The 20863-nt window shown below is 40.3% G+C and overlaps 1 protein-coding gene across 8 annotated transcripts in view; it reads right to left on the bottom strand.

Annotated features, from left to right (window-relative positions):
• The window catches only part of OSMR (oncostatin M receptor), a 106455-nt gene that overhangs the window by 77931 nt on the left and 7661 nt on the right, over nt 1–20863 (bottom strand). For 4 of the 8 annotated variants that reach the window (XM_009208317.2, XM_009208320.2, XM_009208318.4 and 1 more), the window contains exon 2: nt 6761–6846. In XM_009208317.2, the coding sequence (XP_009206581.1) occupies nt 6761–6833 (73 nt within the window). In that variant the 5' untranslated portion in view covers nt 6834–6846. Of the gene's footprint in view, nt 1–6760; nt 6847–8660; nt 10729–20863 lie in introns of those variants that run through there. The other 4 variants (XM_017959507.3, XM_017959508.3, XM_017959510.3 and 1 more) reach the window with 3 other exon arrangements.

The following is a 20863-nucleotide window of genomic DNA, read 5'->3' as shown; positions in this document are numbered from 1 at the left end:
GTGAATTCCACGACCATGAGTTTGGCAGTGGGTCCTTAGATCTGAATCCAGAGTATGAGCAACAACAACAACAACAAAAAATAGCCAGTAAAATAAACAATTTTGTGCATCAAATGACAATATCAAAAAAGTGAAAAGACAACCTATAGAATGTGAGAAAATATTTGCAAATCATATATCTGATAAGGTTCCAGTATCCATACTATATAAAGAACTCTTACAAACCAGCAACAAAAAGACAAAGAACACACTTTAAAAATAGGCAAAAGAGTCTGGGCAACATGGAAAAACCCTGTCTCTACCAAAAAAAATACAAAAATTAGCTGGGTGTCATGGCACATGTAGTCTCAGCTACTCAAGAATCTGACATAAGAGGATGTCTTGAGCCGGGAAGACAGAGGTTGCAGTGAACCGTGATCACGCCACCACACTCCACGTGGGCAACAGAGTGAGACCCTGTCACAGCAAAATAAAATAAAATAAAATAAGTCAAAAGACTTGAATGAACATTTATCCAAGGAAGATATACAAATGGCTAAAAAGCACATGAAAAGAGGTTCAATATCATTAGTCACTAAGGAAATTCAAGTCAAAATAATCAAGTCACATCCATGAAAATGGCTATAATAATTTTTAAAATGGAAATAACAAGTGTTGGTGAGGATGTGGAGAAATTACAGCCCCTGTAGGAATGTAAAATGGTTCCGCCTTGTTGAAAACATTTTGACAGTTCTTCAAAAAGTTAACTCCAGCCTGAGTGACAGAGTGAGACCCTGTCTCCAAGACAAACAAGTTAAAATAGAATCACCATATAACCCAGCAATTCCATTTGTAGGTAGATATCCCAAAGAATTGAAAGCAGAAATTGAAACAAATAATTGTCCACAAATTTGTAGCAGCATTATTCACAATAGCCAAGAGGTGGAAACAACTGAGACTTTCATCAGTGGATGACCAGATGAACAAACTGTGGTATATACATACGAAGGACTATTACTCAGCCATAAGAAACTGAATACTGATACATGCTACAATTGGATTAACCTCACAAACATCATGCTAAGTGAAAGAAGCCAGATACAAAAGGTTTTATACTGTGATTCCATTTGTATGAAATTGCCAGAATAGTAAGTACCATAGAGACAGAAAGTAGACTGGTAGCTGCCAGGGGCTGAGAGAGAGGGGAATCAAGACTAACTGCTTAAGCAGTGGTTTCCTTTCCGTGTGATGAAGATGTTTTGCAACTGAATCGGGTGATGGTTGCGTAACATTGTGAATGTACTAATATTGCTAATTTACGCACCAAATGAGTATCATGAATCAATGTCACTAATTACTCATGATAAAAATGCTTGCATAATACAGAAATTTAGTTCCCATAATCCTACTCTTTTATTCTATTGCCAAATTTAAATCATATGTATTTTCATTGGATTTTCCCATACACTTTTAAAAAATGTATTGGAATATGTACCCCATTTTACGATTTTTAAAGGTCATGGGTTTTTTTTTTAAATCAATAAAGGAAAGTAAAAATAAAATGTTAACAGTCATTATAACAGCAATTATTTCTGGTTGATAAGGTTGAGTGATTTTAATTTTCTTCTTTATACTTTTTGGTATTTTGTAAACGTTCTTCAGAAACACATATTAATTTGAGAATCAAATAATAAGTTATATTTTAAAAGAAATACTTCATTAAGCTATCCGATTCACTCCACTGTAATCATACCTCAGAATCCCTCCTTAGATTTCCTAAGCCCTTGTTTGGAGCACTGATTGCAACATGCTGTAAGAGTTTGTTTCTATGTCTGTCTCCCTGTAGACTGTGAGTGAAACAAGGTTGGGACTCAGCCTTACTCAGCTTAGAGAAACCAAGACTAAGAACATACCAGTTATGGGAAAGACATTCAGTGATTGGTTGCTGAATGAATGAGTCAACTATCAGTCTAAACTTTACTTCTGGAAGCTCTAGACAAAAGAAGAACTCTTTATATTAACACACGCTATCAGTGAGTGCTGAATGACTCAGGTGCTCGAGTGACGTCAGTCAAAAATAATCTGGTTAAAAGTGACCTAGGACTTCCTTGGGAAATAGTGGAAAATGCCAAGGTTAAGTCAGAGAGATCAAATAATCATAAAGATTATTAAATCCAATCCCATTATTTTTCAGACGAGGAAACTGAGGTTAAAAAAAGGGAAGTGACTTTGCCACAGCTGCACAATCAGACCAGAAGCTAGGGCTCCTGGGTCTCTGTCCAGCTCTCTTTTTATAATGCTGGAGTGTGGCCAAGAAGGCCAGGTTTGGGAATCAGACCAGGACTTAACCACATACTCTCCTCCCACTTTCCCCACCCTGTTTCTCTGACCATCCATAACACTACTCAAGGAAATAAACCATTGTCCATTCATAAGAAGGTTTATCATGCAGCAATTAAAAATAATGTTGTTTCTAGAAGAACATTTAATATCAAAGAAAAAAACTCATCATATGTTGTAGTAATTGTTTTAAGTAATAAAAAAATCCTGAGTATATATATACTATAATTTAACTTTTATTTTAAAACACACTATGTGTTTATCTCCCTATCTCTGTCTGTATGTACATATACACAACAGACAGAGGAATATATTGCTGCAGTCATAATCTCTGGCTGATGGAAACATGTACCGAGGGTTAACTGAAGAAAGTCTTGGCTCTGCCTTGTTGATTGGAGAAATTAAGCCAGGTTATTTGGAATAAATCCTCAGGAGAAATTGAGACAACAAATCCGAACAGCACAGGTCAGAGCAAAGACAGGATTAATTACCAAAGAAAGCATGCTTGACAGAGAAAGCTGGAAGCAGAAGTGAAGATTGGTTGATAGAAAAACAGGGAAATGCATATCTGATCTAAATAAAAGAAGCTGAAAGTATGAGCAGCAGAGCTTACTCTGAGAGCAGAGTGGCTTGTACATAAAAGGCACATAGTAAATAGTGCTGGATCAGAAAATGAAACTTTACTAGAGAAATGAGCTGGGCTGAAAGCTTAGAGTTAGATGCCTGGGATTTCCTGGAGACTCTGTGTAACCGAGTAACCCATTTTTCAGAAAATAAAGAGAATGAGTTACTATTGTTTTATTATTTTCTCTTTTCCCCATTTCCCTCTGTTCCTCACTTCCTACTTAGCCCTTTGGAAATGCAATTATAACCTTTTATCTCCCCTTCACCAGACACTCCCTACAGGGCAAGTTCATCTATTAATAATGATATGCTTAGAAGCTCCAGAGAGGAACTCTCACCCACCAGGAGACTGCCTTGAGAGGTAACAGTTGATTTACAAACCAAAGTATGCCCACTGTGAAACTCTCCCCACCTGGAGAATTTTCAGCCACCTTACAGTCTATTTCTGCCCATAAGGATGCCAACTCAGAAATAATACCACACATCTACAGCCATCTGATCTTTGACAAACTTGACAAAAACAGGAAATGGGGAAAAGATTCCCTATTTAATAAATGGTGCTGGGAAAATTGGCTAGCCATAAGTGAAAGCTGAAACTGGATCCCTTTCCTTTACCATATATGAAAATTAATTTAAAGATGGATTAGAGATTTAAATGTTAGACCTAATGCCATAAAAACCTAGAAGAAAACCTGAGTAGCCACCATTCAGGACATAGGCATGGGCAAAGGAGAAAAACTTCATGTCTAAAACACCAAAAAGCAACGGCAACAAAGCTAAAATTGACAATGGGATCTAATTAAACTAAAGAGCTTCTGCACAGCAAAAGAAACTACCATCAGGTGAACAGGGAAACCTACAGAATGGGAGAGGGTACGCAATCTACTCATCTGACAAAGGGCTAATATCCAGAACCACCACCAAAGAACTCAAACAAATTTACAAGAAAAAACAAACAACCCCATCCAAAAGTGGGCAAGGATATGAACAGACATTTCTCAAAGAAGACATGCATACAGCCAACAGACACATGAGAAAAAATGCTGGAGTCATCACACTGGCCATCAGAAATACAAATCAAAACCACAATGAGATACCATCTCACACCAGTTAGAATGGCGATCATTAAAAGTCGAAACAATAGGTGCTGGAGGATGTGAGAAATAGGAACACTTTTACACTGTTGGTGGACTGTAAACTAGTTCAACCATTATGGAAAACATTGGTGATTCCTCAAGGATCTAGAACTAGATGTACCATATGACCCAACCATCCCATTACTGAGGGATATACCCAAGGATTATAAATCATGCTGCTATAAAGACACATGCACCGCATTATGTTCATTGTGGCACTATTCACAATAACAAGGCTGGAATCAACCCAAATGTCCATCAGTGACAGACTGGTTAAGAAAATGTGGCACATACCATGAAATACTATGCAGCCATAAAAAAGGATGAGTTTGTGTCCTTTGTAGGGACATGGATGCAGCTGGAAACCATCATTCTCAACAAACCTCGCCAAGAACAGAAAACCAAACACTGCATGTTCTCACTCATAGGTGGGAACTGAACCTTGAATCACTTGGACTCGGGAAGGGAACATCCATAGGGCCTATTATGGGAGGAGGGAGGGATTGCGTGGGAGTTATACCTGATGTAAATGGCGAGTTGATGGGTGCTGATGAGCTGATGGGTGCAGCACACCAACATTGCACAGTATACATATGTAACAAACCTGCATTACACATGTACCCTAGAACTTAAAGTATAATAATAAAAATCAAAAAAATCAAAAAAATCAAAAAAATTAAAAAAAAAAAAAAGGGATGCCCACTCAACTAACCAATAGATAAGGTACTAAAGTGAGTATGCAGATCCCTATCTGCTCACTTCTGCCACTGCATAGGCCCCCTGCTTGAAAAGTGCCCACTCTCTACTCCAAAAACAAAGCAGTCCCCTTAAGGAGGAAAGCCTGTACTTAATACCCTAAGTTAGCTTTGGAATAAAAAGTCGTTTTTCTTTTTTTATACCAGACCTCGCTCATTTTAACTGGACTCTGCAAGCTGCAAGCAACTGAACCTGCATTTCGGTTACACCTGGAGGTGGGGCAGTGGGTCTGTTTGAAAATTATTTTTATTATATGGTTTGACCACTCAGTCCAGTTACACTGTGCTTAGATTTTAGCAAGTAAGATAGAGTGAGCGAGACGTATACATCCTACAAATGAGAAATCCTATTTCCCACTTTTCGGCCCCAGATTAGAAGAGACTAACATTAAACTATGGTTTTTAAGATGCCAAAAGAAGCAGCATAGTAGCGTCTTCCCATGTACCCTGGACCTAATATAAATAAATCCAGATGAAAGGAATGCCAGACAGAGAATTGAGCAATTACCAGAACAATGTTTCCTTTTCTTTTTCAAATATCTTTTCATGGAGTTTCAAGGAAGATGAGAAATTCTATGCATATTCCCTGCAAAGATCATTTTCATGAATCCATGGACAGGAACTGCATGAGTAATTACTAGGAGCAAACACCTGTACTCTCCTTTAAAAGAGAAGTACAGCAGGCCGGGCGCAGTGGCTCAAGCCTGTAATCCCAGCACTTTGGGAAGCCGAGACGGGCGGATCACCAGGTCAGGAGATTGAGACCATCCTGGCTAGCACGGTGAAACCCCGTCTCTACTAAAAAAATACAAAAAACTAGCCGGGCGTGGTGGCGGGCGCCTGTAGTCCCAGCTACTTGGGAGGCTGAGGCAGGAGCGAACCCAGGAGGCGGAGCTTCCAGTGAGCTGAGATCTGGCCACTGCACTCCAGCCTGGGCCACAGAGCGAGACTCTGTCTCAAAAAAAAAAAAAAAAAAAAAAGCCGGGTGCGGTGGCTCACGCCTGTAATCCCAGCTCTGAGGGAGGCAGAGGCGGGAGGATAGCTTGAGCCCAGGAGTTCGAGACCTGCCTGGGTAATATAGCGAGACCCTGTTCTCCACCAAAAGGAAGAAAAAAATAAAGACAAAAAAATAAAATAAAATAAAAGAAGAGCACAGCAAAGAATAAATACAGGAAGAGGAAAATGTAAAGCTTTGTAAAATACAGATGAAAGGTACAAAAAAGTATGAACCAATAGAAACTCAAGTCTAAGATCTACTTCTAAACGAGTTCAAAGTAATAGGGTATCAATAAATATTTTAGAGGTATTAAATTCTTATTGACTTTATTTATAAAGTTAATTTATCTCAAAATACCTTCCCTTGGGGAGTAGCTAAGTGACAAATATTATTTATCTATAAACAACATTTCAGCATTTAGCATATTGTCTTGAAGAGACTTGAAAGAGTTTCTATTGGTTCGTATTTTCATTGCTTTTACTCATATTTTACTAAGCTAACAGCTTCTCAATGAACACAGTTGAGAGACATAGAAACTTGTACTAACCTAGTGGTCAGCACTGATGTGGTATATCCAGTGTCTTTTCTCAGCAAGGTACAAAAAGAACTGCTTTGATGATGGTCTGATAAAATATATCCATCATGAATTTATAAGGGATTAAGTCTATTTACAACTGCCCTAAGGACCAGTGCATCGACCAGGAAGTCAGGGTCAAGGGGTGGCTTATTAAGAGAGCCATCAAGATGAGAGAGGCCAAGACTAAAGCAACCACTGCTTAAAGAGATTGACAAATCTTCTCATGGGAGATACTCATGAATTTTAAGTAATTCTCAAAGAAAAAAGAACTGTTTAACTTTTTCTCAAAGCACCAATGACTTCAATCGTTCCCGACATGATTTTTGTCTTGACTGTTCCTTCCACTTCTTACCTTCACTCTGGTAAGTCCTCAAGGACAGCAGTGTTAAGAAGAATGTTGTCTGAAAGACTACAAATAGAGCCATCAGTTCTGGTTTTCTGAAAAATATAAATTATAAAGAAGGAAAATTTTATTTAATTTTCAATCCTGGTAAGTTTCTTTGAGCCAACTGTGGTAGATGAGGCATTAAAGGCTCCCATATTTCTCCCTTCCCTGTATCCATGTCTTTTGTCATGTTACATTAGAGTCCCCCCCAAAACAGGAAGAGCGTATTTCCCTGCCCCATGGGACCTTCTTAGGTCCATAAATGAGGCACAAGTGATAGTGTGCCAGGTAGGATGGTGTGCCAGTTTCTACCTGCTCTTTTGTGTTTCTACCTTTGACATGAAAAGAGTATTTATGGGCTACCCTACTATATTAGTCTGTTTTCATGCTGCTGATAAAGACATACCTGAGACTGTGAAGAGAAAGAGGTTTAATTGGACTTACAGTTCCACATGGCTGGGGAGGCCTCAGAATCATGGCAGGAGGTGAAAGGTACTTCTTATATGGCGCGGCAAGAGAAAATTAGTAAGAAGCAAAAGTGGAAACCCTTGATAAGCCCATCAGATCTCATGAGACTTATTAACCATCAGGAGAACAGCACAGGAAAGACCAGCCCCCATGATTCAATTGCCTCCCACTAGGTCCCTCCAACAACATGTGGGAATTCTGAGATATACAATTCAAGTTGAGATTTGGGTGGGGCCACAGCCAAACCATATCACCTACTGGAACCAGAAGGAGAATGAGTAACACATGAAACAGAGAGGGTCACCTCAGCTGCTCTAGCTGAGATGAGCCTAGATCCGCCAGCAGCCAGCCAACCCCAGACAACGGCAGCTGACCCCAGGTAAAAGAGCAATAAATGCTTATTGCCGTGTGCCACTGATGCTTGGTGGCAATGGATAACTGATCAACCAATTCATTCAGACCAAGCAGAGATTGGTAAAGAAAGGTCAAGCAGAGAAACAAGAGTTAAATATGGACAACAAACTCTGATTAGAAAGAGAACAAATACAATAGTCTCAAGAGAGCTAAATTTAAATTAATTACTTGGAGGTGAGGGCATCCCCATTCTTCCCTATCTCCAAATACAATAGTCTCAAGAGAGCTAAATTTAAATTAATTACTTGGAGGTGAGAGCATCTCCATTCTTCCCTATCTCCCTCATTAAAATTTAACCTAGGTTAGCATATTCTCCCAAGAGACAGTCAGTTTTTCATTATTCCAAATAATTTCCGGTTTTCCTTTCCTTAGAAAAGAATTGTAAAGACCCAAAGAGCTTCAGTGATTCATCAGGTACTTTGACCACGGGAAAATCTGTAGACATCAAGAATAAGGCTGGATGACCTCAAAAAGGTTAATACGTTCTTAATTTAATAACAAATGTGTTAGTCAGGGGAAGCACTGAATTTCACTTTTCTCCTTCAAACTCTGACTCAGCAGAGGTCAACAATGAAACAATTAATTTGAAAACAATTTTTGCCTCTGTCCAGCCACCTGGATTTTATCAAAAGCCAGCAATTCAGTAAACCAGATAATCAACTCTTACTGCCTATGTCCTCTATTTTTAAAAATAATATTTTACAGGTAAGTGGGAACAACCGTGAAGACTAAAAGAGGGTGAAACCACATTAACAAATTATTCTAGGGTGGTCAGACCTGTCTATAGGTAAGCCCAATTGCAAACAGAGGAAAAAATCTGCAAAGAACACGTTTTGTTTATATTCCTTTAAGCACCTCTTCCACTACTTTCTATTTTTGGCAAACATATCATTCATACTTCTCCAAAATCTCTACTTAAAACTTCAAATAGAATACACCGAGGGAGGGGCTTCAAGATGGCTGGCTAGAGGCACCTGGCACTTACCTCCTCTTAAAAGGACCAGTACAGTGAGTAGATAATCACATGTTGAATAGAGCATCGAAGAGAGACCACTGGAATTCAGCAGGGAAGTGACGGAGAACCCCTGAGAAGGAGAGAGAGGTAAAGCAGATGACCCAGCCAGGACTGGCTCAGAGCCAGAAGAAACTCCCCAGCGCCAGGAAAAGTTAAGTGAGAGATCCCCAGTGGTTTATATCACTACTGTGCACTCCTGTAATCCTAGCCACAAGACAGTCCCTCCACCCTTGCCAGCCCTGAGACTAGCATAGGGAGCTGTCTGGAATCTGTGTGATGGCATTGCTCCAGAGAGGGAGTGCATGTGGGGTCCCCACCCCCTTCCTCTCAACATCACAGGACCACGTTGAGAGCCCAGCCCCCATTAGACTACATCCTGTGCTGGGGCCAACAGACCCTGCTCTCCACGTGCCTGCAGCCCTGCTGACATCACCCAGTATCCATTCAGAGGGCTGTGGTGTTGTAATGCTGACTGGACCCAGCAGTGTGGCTGTGTCCCCAGCACTCTACCTCACTCAGTCTACACCCTGGGGAACAACTGGTACAGCACACTGGGGAAGCTACCCTCAGAACAAAAGAAGCCAAAGTATGTGCTCCCAAAAGCCTGAGAGTCTGTTACTTGGGATCACTGTCACTGACAGCAACTCTAACCCGTCCCCCACCTCCAGCATCAGGGCTGCCACCCGCCTGCATGTACTTTTAGGGGGTCTGGGGACCAGTCCACCCCACCAACCACTGTCACCAGCACTGCCTGAGTGCATTGTCCAGGGCCCTGGGGATCAACTTGTCCCATCTACCACAGCTAGCATTCATGCACAACATTCGGAGGTCTAAGGACAGGCTTGCCACGCCCAGCACCACCCTCACTAGTGCCTGCACACATGAAGCGGGGGCCTGGGAATTGATCCGCCTTGCCCACCACCTGTGGCAGCCACTCACACTTTCTGGAGTTCTGATGACAGCTCCCCCCCACCCCACCCAGCCTGCAGTGCCCACATACATCATCCAGGAGCCTGGGGATTAACATGCCCAGTCTAAGACCACCAGCATCTGCACCTGCCTCCTGGAAGCCTGAGCATGAGCCTGCCATCATCACTGCCACCAGAACCCACCTGCATACACTACCTGGAGTCTGGGAACTGGCCTGCCACAGCCCATCACAGCCACCACCAGCACTCATGTGCTGACTGGGGCCCTGAGGGCTGACCTGCCACAACTACCATTACCAACACCACACATACTGCCCAAGGGCCAGAAGATCTGTCTGCCTGCCTGGCCTACCACTGCCACTGCTGGCACCCAAGAAAGCCACATGGAGGCCCAAGGACTGGCCCATCCAACCCCACTACCACTGGTGCTTGTGTACATCAGGTGGGCATGTGGGGGCCCAAGGACCAACACACTAGGCCCGGTGCCACCACCACCAGTGGGGCTCAACAACCAGCCTGTCTCACCACAGCTTCCACTAACAACAGCAGACTAAGCCACCAAGGAACTCACAGACACTACTAATGCTGATTACAGCAAAATATGTCATACAGAGACTACACTACTGTGTCCAGCCAGAATCAAAACCTAAGCACTCTCTCTACCCAACCAACACTATTGATACAGCTATAGGAAAAAAATTTTTCCCTATGAAAGCAAATCCATAAAATTACAAACAGCAACTCTTTCACCAGATGCTCAGATAGTAATGTAAGGACGCAAGAAACATGAAAAAGCAAGGAAACATGATACCTCCAAAGGAACATAATAATTCTCCAGCAACAGATTCCAATGAAAAAGAAATCTATGAAACGTCTGAAAAAGAATTCAGAGTAATGATATTAAAGAAACCCAGAGAGATACAATATAACATAAACAATTCAAAGAAATCAGGACAATTAATATCTGAATGAGAAAATCAAGAAAAGAGATATCATTAAAAGGAACCAAACAGAAGCTCTGTACTTGAATAATTCAATAATTGAAATAAAAAAATACAATCAAGAGCTTCATCAGCAGACTAGAAAGAATTTCTGAACTTGTATACAAGTCTTTTGAAATAACTCAGTCATAAAAGAGACATAGAGAGAGAGAGAGAAAGAGAGATACAGACAGACAGACAGAGAGAACTTAAATGAAGGAAGAATGCCTACATGACATATGGGACATCACAAGGTGACCAAATACTCAAATTTCTGGTGTTCCGTGAGGAAAAGACATGGGCAATGGCATTGAAAATCTATTTAACAAAATAATAACTGAAAACTTCCCAAGTCTTGCAAGAGATATAGACATCTGATACAGAAAGCTCAGAGATCCCGAAAGATATTCAACCCCAAAAAAGTCAGTCAAAAGTCAAAGACAGGGAGATAATTTTTTAAAAAGAAAGAGAAAACCATCAAGTCATATATATAAGGAAACCTCCATCAAACTAACAATGGATTTCTTAGCAGAAAACTTAAAGGTCAGGAGAGAATAGGCTGATATATTCTAAATGCTGAAAGAAAAAAAAAAACTTCAGGCAAGAATACTGTATTCAGCAAAGCTATCCTTCAAAAATGAAGGAGAAATAGTCTTTCCAACATAAGCAAAAACTAAAGGAATTTATCCCCTCTACACCAGCCCTACAAGAAATGCTTAAGGGAATCGTATATCTGGAAGTGAAAGGATGATATCTACCATCATGAAAACACATGAAAATATAAAACTAATTGGCAGAACAGACATGCAAATGAGAAAGAGCAATGACTCAGACATATCCACTGCAGAAAACCACCAAACTGCAATGATGAACAATAAGAGAGAAAGAAAAGAACAAAGGATATAAAAAACAACCAAAAAACAGTTAACAAAATACAGGAATAAGTCTTCACGAATCAGTAATAACCTCGAATGTAACGTAAATGGATTAAATTCCCCATTTGAAAGATGTAGGCTGAAAGGATTTAAAAAATGACCCAGCTACAGGCTGCTTACAACAAACAAACTTTACCAGTACAGACACATGTAGACTGAAAGTGAAGGGATAGGAAAAGATATTCTATGCGAATTGAAATCAAAAGCAAATGAGAGTACCTATATTTAGATAAAATAGATGTTAAGAACCAGAGAAAGACAAAAAGAAAGCTGTTATAATAATAATAAAGGGCTCAATTCAGCAAGAAGATATAAAAAATACCAAATATATGTGAACCCAACACCAGAGTATCCAGATTTATAATAAAGCAAACATTACTAAATCTAAAGGGAAAGATAGACTCTAATAGAATAATATCTGGGGATTTCTTTTTTTGGGGGGGGGGGATGGAGTCTCGCTCTGTCGCCCAGGCTGGAGTGCAGTGGCAGGATCTCGGCTCACTGCAAGCCCTGCCTCCCCCGCGTGAATGGGTTCACGCCATTCTCCTGCCTCAGCCTCTGGAGTAGCTGGGACCACAGGCGCCTGCCACCACGCCCTGCTAATTTTTTGTATTTTTAGTAGAGGCGGGGTTTCACCTTGTTAGCCAGGATGGTCTCAATCTCCTGACCTCATGATCCGCCCGCCTCGGCCTCCCAAAGTGCTGGGATTACAGGGGTGAGCCACCGCACCCGGCCATATTTGGGGATTTCAAGATCCCTCTCTCAGCATTGAACAGATCATCTAGACAGAAAATTAACAAAGAAACACTGATTTTAAACTGTACTTTAGACCTCATGGACCTAACAGACATTTACAGATCATTTTATCCAACAGCTGCAAAATACACATTCTTCTCATCAGCACATGGAATATTCTCAAAAATAGACCATATTTTAGACCACAAAACAAGTCTCAACTAATTTTTTTTTTTTTTTTTTTTTTTTTTTTTTTGAGACAGTCTCGCTCTGCCACCAGGCTGGAGTGCAGTGGCGCGATCTCAGCTCACTGCAGCCTCTGCCTCCTGGATTCACATGATTCTCTTGCCTCAGCCTCCCAAGTAGCTGGGACTACAGTCACATGCCACCATGTCAAGCTAATTTTTGTATTTTTAGTAGAGACGGAGTGTCACCATGTTCTCAAGATGGTCTCGATTTCTTGACCCCATGATCTGCCCACCTCGGCCTCCCAAACTGCTGGGATTGCAGGCATGAGCCACCATGCCTGGCCATCTCAACTTTTTAAAAACCAAAATCATATCAAGTGTTTCCTCAAACCACAACAGAATAAAACTAGAATTCAGTAACAGGATAAACTTTGGAAATTTTCTTTGGAAAAATGGCTCCTGAAGGACCACTGGGTCAATGAATTAGTTAAGGACATAAAAAATTCCTGATCACGCCTGTAATCCCAGCACTCTGGGAGGCTGAGGTGGGCAGATCACCCGAAGTCAGGAGTTCGAGACTAGCCTGGCCAACATGGTGAAACCCCATCTCTACTAAAAATACAACAAGTAGCCAAGCATGGTGGTGGGCGACTACTCGGGAGGCTACTCAGGAGGCTGAGGCAGGAGAATCACTTGATCCCAGGAGGCGGAGGTTGCAGTGAGCCGAGATCGCAACATTGCACTCCAGCCTGGGGGACAAGAGCGAGACTCCATCTCAAAAAAAAAAAAAAAAAAAAAGTCCTGAAACAAATGAAAATGGAAACACATCATGTCAAAACCTATAAGATAATGCAAAAAGTGTTATGAGGGGTTTACAGCATTAAATATCTATATCAAAAAAGTGAAAAAAATTCAAATAAATAACCAAATGATGCATCTCAAGGAACCTGAAAAGCAAAAAAAAAGCAAACCCAAAATTAGTAGAACAAAATAAAGAGAAGAACTAAATGAAATAGAGACTAAAAACATAACATAAAAGATCAATGAAACAAAAGCTGTTTTTTTTAAAAGGTAAACAAAATTGGTAAACCTCTAGCTAGACTAGCCAAGAAAAAAAGAAGATCCAAATAAACAAAATCAGAAAAGGGAAAGCAGACATAACAACTGATAACACAAAAATACAAAGAATCATCAGAGACTATTATGCACAACCATATGCTAACAAATTAGAAAACATAGAGGAAATGGACAAATTCCTGGACACACACAAGCTACCAAGATTGAACCAGAAATAAATAGAAAATCTGAACAGACCAATAAGAAGTAGTAAGATAGGATCAGTAATAAAAGTCTCCCAATAAAGAAAGTCCAGGACCAGATGGCTGTACTGCTTAATTCTACCAAACTTACTGAGAAGAAGTAACACCAATTCTCCACAAAGTATTAAAAAAAATTAAAGAAGAGGGAATTCTCTCTAATTCTACAAGGCTCACATTACCCTGACACCAAAGCCAGACAAGGACACACAAAAAAAGAAAAATATAGGCCAATATCCCTAAATAAAAGGTTTAAATAAAACTTCAAATGAGTTTATATTACAACTGAATATTAAAGCCAGGAGGAAAACTAATTCTAGAGGAAATAATTTCTAATCATAACCAAGGGGAAGTCAAAGCAAAACAATCATCAAGGAAATGCAAATCAAAACCACAGTGAGATGTCATCTTACTCCAGTTAGAATGGCTAGTATCAAAAAGGCAAAAATAACAAATGCTGGCAATGATGCAGAGAAAAGGGAACTCATACACTGTTGCTGGGAATGTAAATTAGAATAGTCAAAAAAATATTTTGCCAATATAGGCAAAAATCCTCAATAAAATACTAGGCAAATAGTATCCAACAACACATCAAAAAGATAATACACCATGATCAAGTCGGATTTATCCCAGGGATGCAGGAATGGTTCAACCTATGCAAATCAATAAATGTGGTACATTACATCAAAAAAAAAAATGGAGGACAAAAACCATATGATCATCTCAACAGATGCAGAAAAGGCATTTGATAAAATTCAACATTCCTTCATGATAAAAACTCTCAACAAACTAGGCATAGAAGAAATGACCCTCAACATAATAAAGGCCACATATGACAAACCCACAGCTAACATCATACTGAATGGCGAAAAGCAAAATATTTTCTCTCAGAATTGGAATGAGAAAAGGATGCCCAAATTTACAACTCTTATTCAACATAGTACTGGAAGTCTTAGCTAAAGCAATCAGGCAAGAGAAAAATAAAAGGCAGCCAAATTGAGAAAGAAAAAATGTCCCCATTCGCAGACGTCATGATCTTGTATATAAAAAACCTAAAGATTCCACAAAAAAATTATTAGAACTGATAAATGAATTCAGTAAAGTTGCAGAATACAAAATCAACATAGAAAAACTAGTAGTGTTTCTCTACACTAAGAACAAACTGATCAAAAAAGAAATCAAGAAAGCAATTCCATTTACAATAGATACACCAAAAAACCTAAAAATAAATTTAACCATGGAGGTGAAAGACGCTGAAGGAAAGCTACAAAACACTAATCAAAGAAACTGGAGAAAACACAAACAAATCCATTCTCATAAATTGGAAGAAATAGTATTATTAAAATGACCATATCACCCAAAGCAATCTACAGATTCAATGCAATCCCTATCAAAACCTCAATGACATTTTTCACAGACATAGGAAAAACCATTCTAAAATTCATATGAAACCACAAAAGATCTCAAATAGACAAAGCAATCCTGAGCAAAAAGAACAACGCTGAGACCTCACAACACCTGCCTTCAAAATATACTACAAAACTACAGTAACCCAAACAGCATGATATTGGTATAAAAACAGACACATAGACCAATTTATGAGAACAGAGAACCCAGAAATAAATTCACATTTTTACAGCCAAATGATTTTCAACCAAGGTTACAAGAACATACATTGGGGAAAGGACACACTCTTCGATAAATGGTGCTGGGAAAACTGGATAGCAATGTAGTAGAGTGAAACTAGATCCCTATTTCTCATCATAGATAAAAACTCCAAATGGATTATACACTTAAACATAATACCTAAACTATAAAAATACTAGAAAAAAACATAGCAGAAACACTTCAGAACATTGGTCAAGGCAACAGTTTTATCACTAAGACTTCAAAAGCACAGGAAACAAAAACAAACACAGATAAATAGAACTATATCAAACTAAAATGTTTCTCCACAGCAAAGGAAACAATCAACAGAGTGAAGAGAAAACCTGCAGAATGAAAGCAAATATTTGCAAACTATTCATCTGACTAAGAACTAATATCCAGAATATGCAAGGAACTCAAACAGCTCAATAATAACAAGAAAAATCCCATGAGAAAGTGGACAAATGTTCCAAACAGACTTTTATCAAAAGAAGGCACACAAATGGCCTACATGTATATGGCAAAAATGCCCAACATCAATAATCATCAAGGAAATGCAAATCAAAACCACAGTGAGATGTCATCTTACTCCAGTTAGAATGGCTAGTATCAAAAAGGCAAAAATAACAAATGCTGGCAATGATGCAGAGAAAAGGGAACTCATACACTGTTGCTGGGAATGTAAATTAGAATAGTCATTATAGAAAACAGTATGGAGGTCTCTCAAAAAACTAAAAATAGAACTACCATACAATCTAGCAATCCGACTACTAGGTATTTATTCAAAGAAAAAGAAATAAGTATATCAAAGGGATACCTGCACCCCCATGTTTATTGCAGCACTATTCACAATAGGAAAGATGGAATTAACGTGTGTCGTTCAATGGACGAGTGATAAAGAAAATGTGGTATATATACACAGTGGAATAAAATTCAGCCATAAAAAGGAATGAAATCCTGTCATTTGCAGCAACATGGATAGAACTCAAGGTCATTATGTTAAGTGAAATAAGCCAGGCACAGAAAGCAAAATATCACATGTTCTCACTCCTATGTGGGAGTTTAAAAAAAAAAAAAAGGTGGATCTCATGGAAATAGAAGTTAGAATGATGGTTACCTGAGGCTGAAAAGGGTTAGGAAGGGGGCAGTCAACAGGCACAAACATGCAGTTAGACTGGAGGAACAAGGGCTAGTGTTCCATAGCACCACAGGGTGATTATAGCTAACGACAATATATTGTGTATTTCAAAATTGCTAAAGGAAAAAATTTCCCCAACACAAAGAAATGATAAATGTTTCAGGTGATAGATACCCTAAAGACCCTGATTTAATTACTATGCATTTTATGTATGTATCAAAATATCACATAGACCTCCTAAATATGTACAATTATTATATATACAATTTTTAAAAAGATAACTAGAAGATGCTGGGCATGGTGGCTCATGCCTGTAATCCCAGCACTTTGGGAGGCTGAGGTGGGTGGATCACCTGAGGTCAGGAGTTCGAGACCAGCCTGGGCAACATGGTAAAACCCCATCTCTACTAAAAACACAAAAATTAGCCAGGCATGGTGGCACGCATCCATAGTCCCAGCTACTCAGGAGGCTGAAGCAGGAGAATTGCTTGAATCTAGGAGGCAGCAGTTGCAGTAAGCCAAGATGGCGCCATTGCACTCCAGCCTGGGTGACAGAGCAAGACTCCATCTCAAGAAAAGAATAAAAATAAAAATAAGATAGCTAGAAGAGAGAATTTTAAATGTTATCAGAAAGAAATGATAAATGTTTAAACTTTTGAATATGCTAATTACTTTGATCATTATACAATGTATACATACACTGAAACATCACAAGTGTACCCTATAAATATGTATAATTATTATGTCAGTTTTAAATAAAACTTCAAATGAGTTTGTATTACAACTGAATATTAAAGCCAGGAGGAAAACTAATTCTAGAGGAAATAATTTCTAATCATAACCAAGGGGAAGTCAAAGCAAAATCCACCAAAATGTCTGACACTCACTTTGCAATTTAAAATATCCCTCATAAATTTAAAGGCAGATGATTCAGAGAGTGATGTGCATGTTGCCAAATGTTTTTGAAAAGGACTATTTAAAATGTTTCTAAAATTTTGACATTTTCCTAGAATATCGAGTATTTTACATGTCACAAAAAAATTCAGGTTATGGGGCAGAAAAACTTAAGACTAAAAATTAGAAGCCACTTGCCATTTAAGGGTAAGCAGAAATTAGAGAATAAAAGCTGTCAAGCAACACAATGGAAAGACATGAGTATTTACAAAAGATGTATTTCTATGGTTTGGGTACCACAGAAGAGCATTTGAGAACCATCAAGATAGTCTTTTCTGGGCCAGGCATGATGGCTTATGCCTGTAATCCCAGCATTTTGGGAGGCCGAGGCTGGAGGATTGCTTCAGGCCAGGAGTTCCAGACCAGACTGGGCAACATAGCAAGATCCATCTCTACAAATAAAAATTAAGATTACCTGGGCATGGTGGCACATGCCCACAGTCCCAGTTTCAAGGGAGGCTGAGTCAGGTGCATCCCTTGTATCTGGGAGTTCAAGGGTGCAGTGAGCCATGATCACACCACTACATTCCAGCCTGGGTGTCCGAGTCTATCTCTAAAACAAAAAATAAAAGATCACAGGATAGTCTTGTCTGGAATTCCTGCCCTTTGTACTGTCTCTCACATACGTCGGGCTATGACTCCTAGAAGCTTAGCTTCAGCACTCAGATTCCCTGTTTTTTCTGTCATCAGTTGACACATGTTGGGCAGGGGCGAGCAGGACACAGTAGTCACTGCCTATGCATGAGCAACGTGATTATTATTTCCAGCGGTGGGACTGGACAAGGCCACCCCCCGTGTTTCAGGCCCCAGGCCACCTGAGGACCACAGACAGAAGGAAGATGAGTCCTAGCTACTATCCAAAAACTTTCTGCTAAAATCAATAAAGTTTATCAAAAAGTGCAGAACAGGAGTCAACACCAGGAAGAACATTGCAGAGACACTGTGGAGCTTCTTTAGTAAATGCCAGAGGAACAGTCTTCCTCATGGCTGACGTTGTGTGAAAAAACACTGCTTCCAAGACCCAAGAAGTCCCCAACTCCATACCTTGTAAATAAATCCTCCTCAAGTTATCCTGTTCCAGGTGTGCCAAATGTTTCCTGATGGGACCCTGACTAACACCACAAAAAGCCCACAAGTGAGGGAGAAAACTCTGCAAAGATCCTGAGGTGGGGGGGCTGCTTGGAGGATTCAGGGAACAAGGGGGAGCCAGGTGTGGCTAGAGAGGAGTGAGCAAGCAAGCTGGTGAGAGCCAAAGAAGACATCAGAGGGCATGCAGACAGGCAGAACAGAGCAGGCAAACGTGGGAAGAACCTGGGCTTCTGCTCTGAGCCAGATGGGAGCCACCATAGATTTTAAGCAGAGGAGTAACGTGGTCTGGCTTACATTGAACAGAAGCCGGCAAGGATGAGAGACTGAAGAGACAACAGTGAAGTGACAGACAACAGGTGGGGGGTGGGGGTGGGGTGTGTGGCGCTGGCAGTGGAGGTTAGGGAGGTTAGTGCAATGGTCCAGACAAGAATGATGAGGGTCTCAGAGCAGGTGACAGTTGTGGAAGCAGTGAGCAGTGGGTGGAATTTGGGAGTGATTTTAAAGATAGAGCTGACAGGACAGGGGTGGTGACACATCATGGATGGCTACAGGAGTTTTGACCAGAGCCCCTTGAAGAATGTAATTACCGTTTATGAAGAAGCAAAGGAGTGTGGGAGGAACAGACCTGGTGGTCTGTATCAAGAGTTCAATTTGTCACATGTTAAGTTCAAGATGCTTATTTCATCTCCAGGAAAAGATGTCAGGCAGCTAGCTGGATGCACAGTTTGGAGGTCTGGGAGTGGTCCTGGTTAGGCATATACATTCAGGCGCATCCTCCGTCCTTACACATAGTACTTAAACCCATGGGACTAGACCATCACCAAACCGGAAGTACAGACAGAAAAGAGAGGAGGTCTGCGCACGAAGCTCTGGGCTGCTCCACACCCTCTACTGTGGCTCCTCCTGCAGATCAAGTGAAAATCCAAGATGGGGCCAGGCTTTCCTAGTTCGCCTCAAGGATGAGGGCTGTGTGGTGGGGGTGAGCAATCTGCACAGCCCTGCAGCCCCGGCACAGTCTCACTGCTGCTCTGGCCGGGACAACCTTGGTGGTGTCTCCTCTGCAGCTCTGCTTCTGGCACAGGAAAGGCAGTCGGCCCTCTCATCTACCCGGTCGGCTTTCTCCACAACTGTCAGTGAGGAGCATTGCTCCTTCCAACTTCCAGTGAGAAAAGGAAGTCAGGGAAGTGTGAAGCAGCAGAATTTAGAAAGGGAAAAAATACTTCCTGCTTCATCCCCACTACTTGGTCCTTTCCCCAAATCTGTTCTTCATTTCTCTCTCCTTTTCAGGTCTCCATCATTCCCAACCAGACTATGAGCCACTTGCAGGCAGGCCTGGATCTTATTCCCCATTGTCTATCAGTCCCAGAACACTGTTGCTATTCAGTAAGTATTTGGTAAATGAATAAAAATAGGTACTAATTTTCTCATGTTCTCTCTTCTTTGCTTTAAATCTTATTTTAATGAAAACAGATTCCTGTTCAGGCCTTTCTACTTTTACTATTGTCAAATATTGCCTAATTTATAAATCTTGCATTGACTTTCCTTCTCTGCAGGGCAAAAGAAGGGAAGAAAAATTACCCATTGATTTTGTAAAACTTCTTATTCAAATCTTGTCTTCTGCAAAATCTCATTCTCAATAAAGATGCTTATGAAAATCCCTCAGAAAAATATCACACGCCTAATGAAACACAACTTTTTAAATGGATTTTAGTCTGCCCTTCCTCACCACACTTCTTGTTCTGTCAAATATTCCTGGGAGATTTCCTTACCACAAATAACACCCATGAGAAGCAGCGTGATAAGAGTTATTCACTTCCGAGTTATTCACTTCCGAAGAATGGGGGTGTATTGCCAAACTCTTCAAAACTGGCTGGGTGACCTGATGATGTCTTATGCAAATGCCATTTTAAAGGAAGAAGCTGTTCTTGGAGGTCTTGTGCCTGGGTGTATGCATTTATGAAAGAGTCCTGTGCAGCAGCACAAAGAGTTGAATGCTACTTCTTGCAGGTTCTCCATGATTCTCAAGCTCAGTTATCTTTGTTGTTTTTTTTTTTTTAGAGTACTGCCAGTTATATTTGAGAGCCGCTTTGAAGAGGCCTCTACCTTACAGCATAGGGTTGATTACTTACAAGTGTTCACTCCAATTCCCTTCCTCCTCAAAGCTCCACAGTCAGACGCTACAGTCACGGGAAGCTTTGAGCATTTCTCCTTTCACATCCATCCCCCACACCCCACCTCTTGAATCTGTCCACTGGATAATGG

The sequence above is a fragment of the Papio anubis genome, chromosome 5 (genome assembly GCF_008728515.1).
Source record: "Papio anubis isolate 15944 chromosome 5, Panubis1.0, whole genome shotgun sequence".
Lineage (NCBI taxonomy): Eukaryota > Metazoa > Chordata > Mammalia > Primates > Cercopithecidae > Papio > Papio anubis.
Note: the sequence above shows the minus strand (reverse complement) of the source record. Positions and strands in the feature narration are given on the sequence as shown.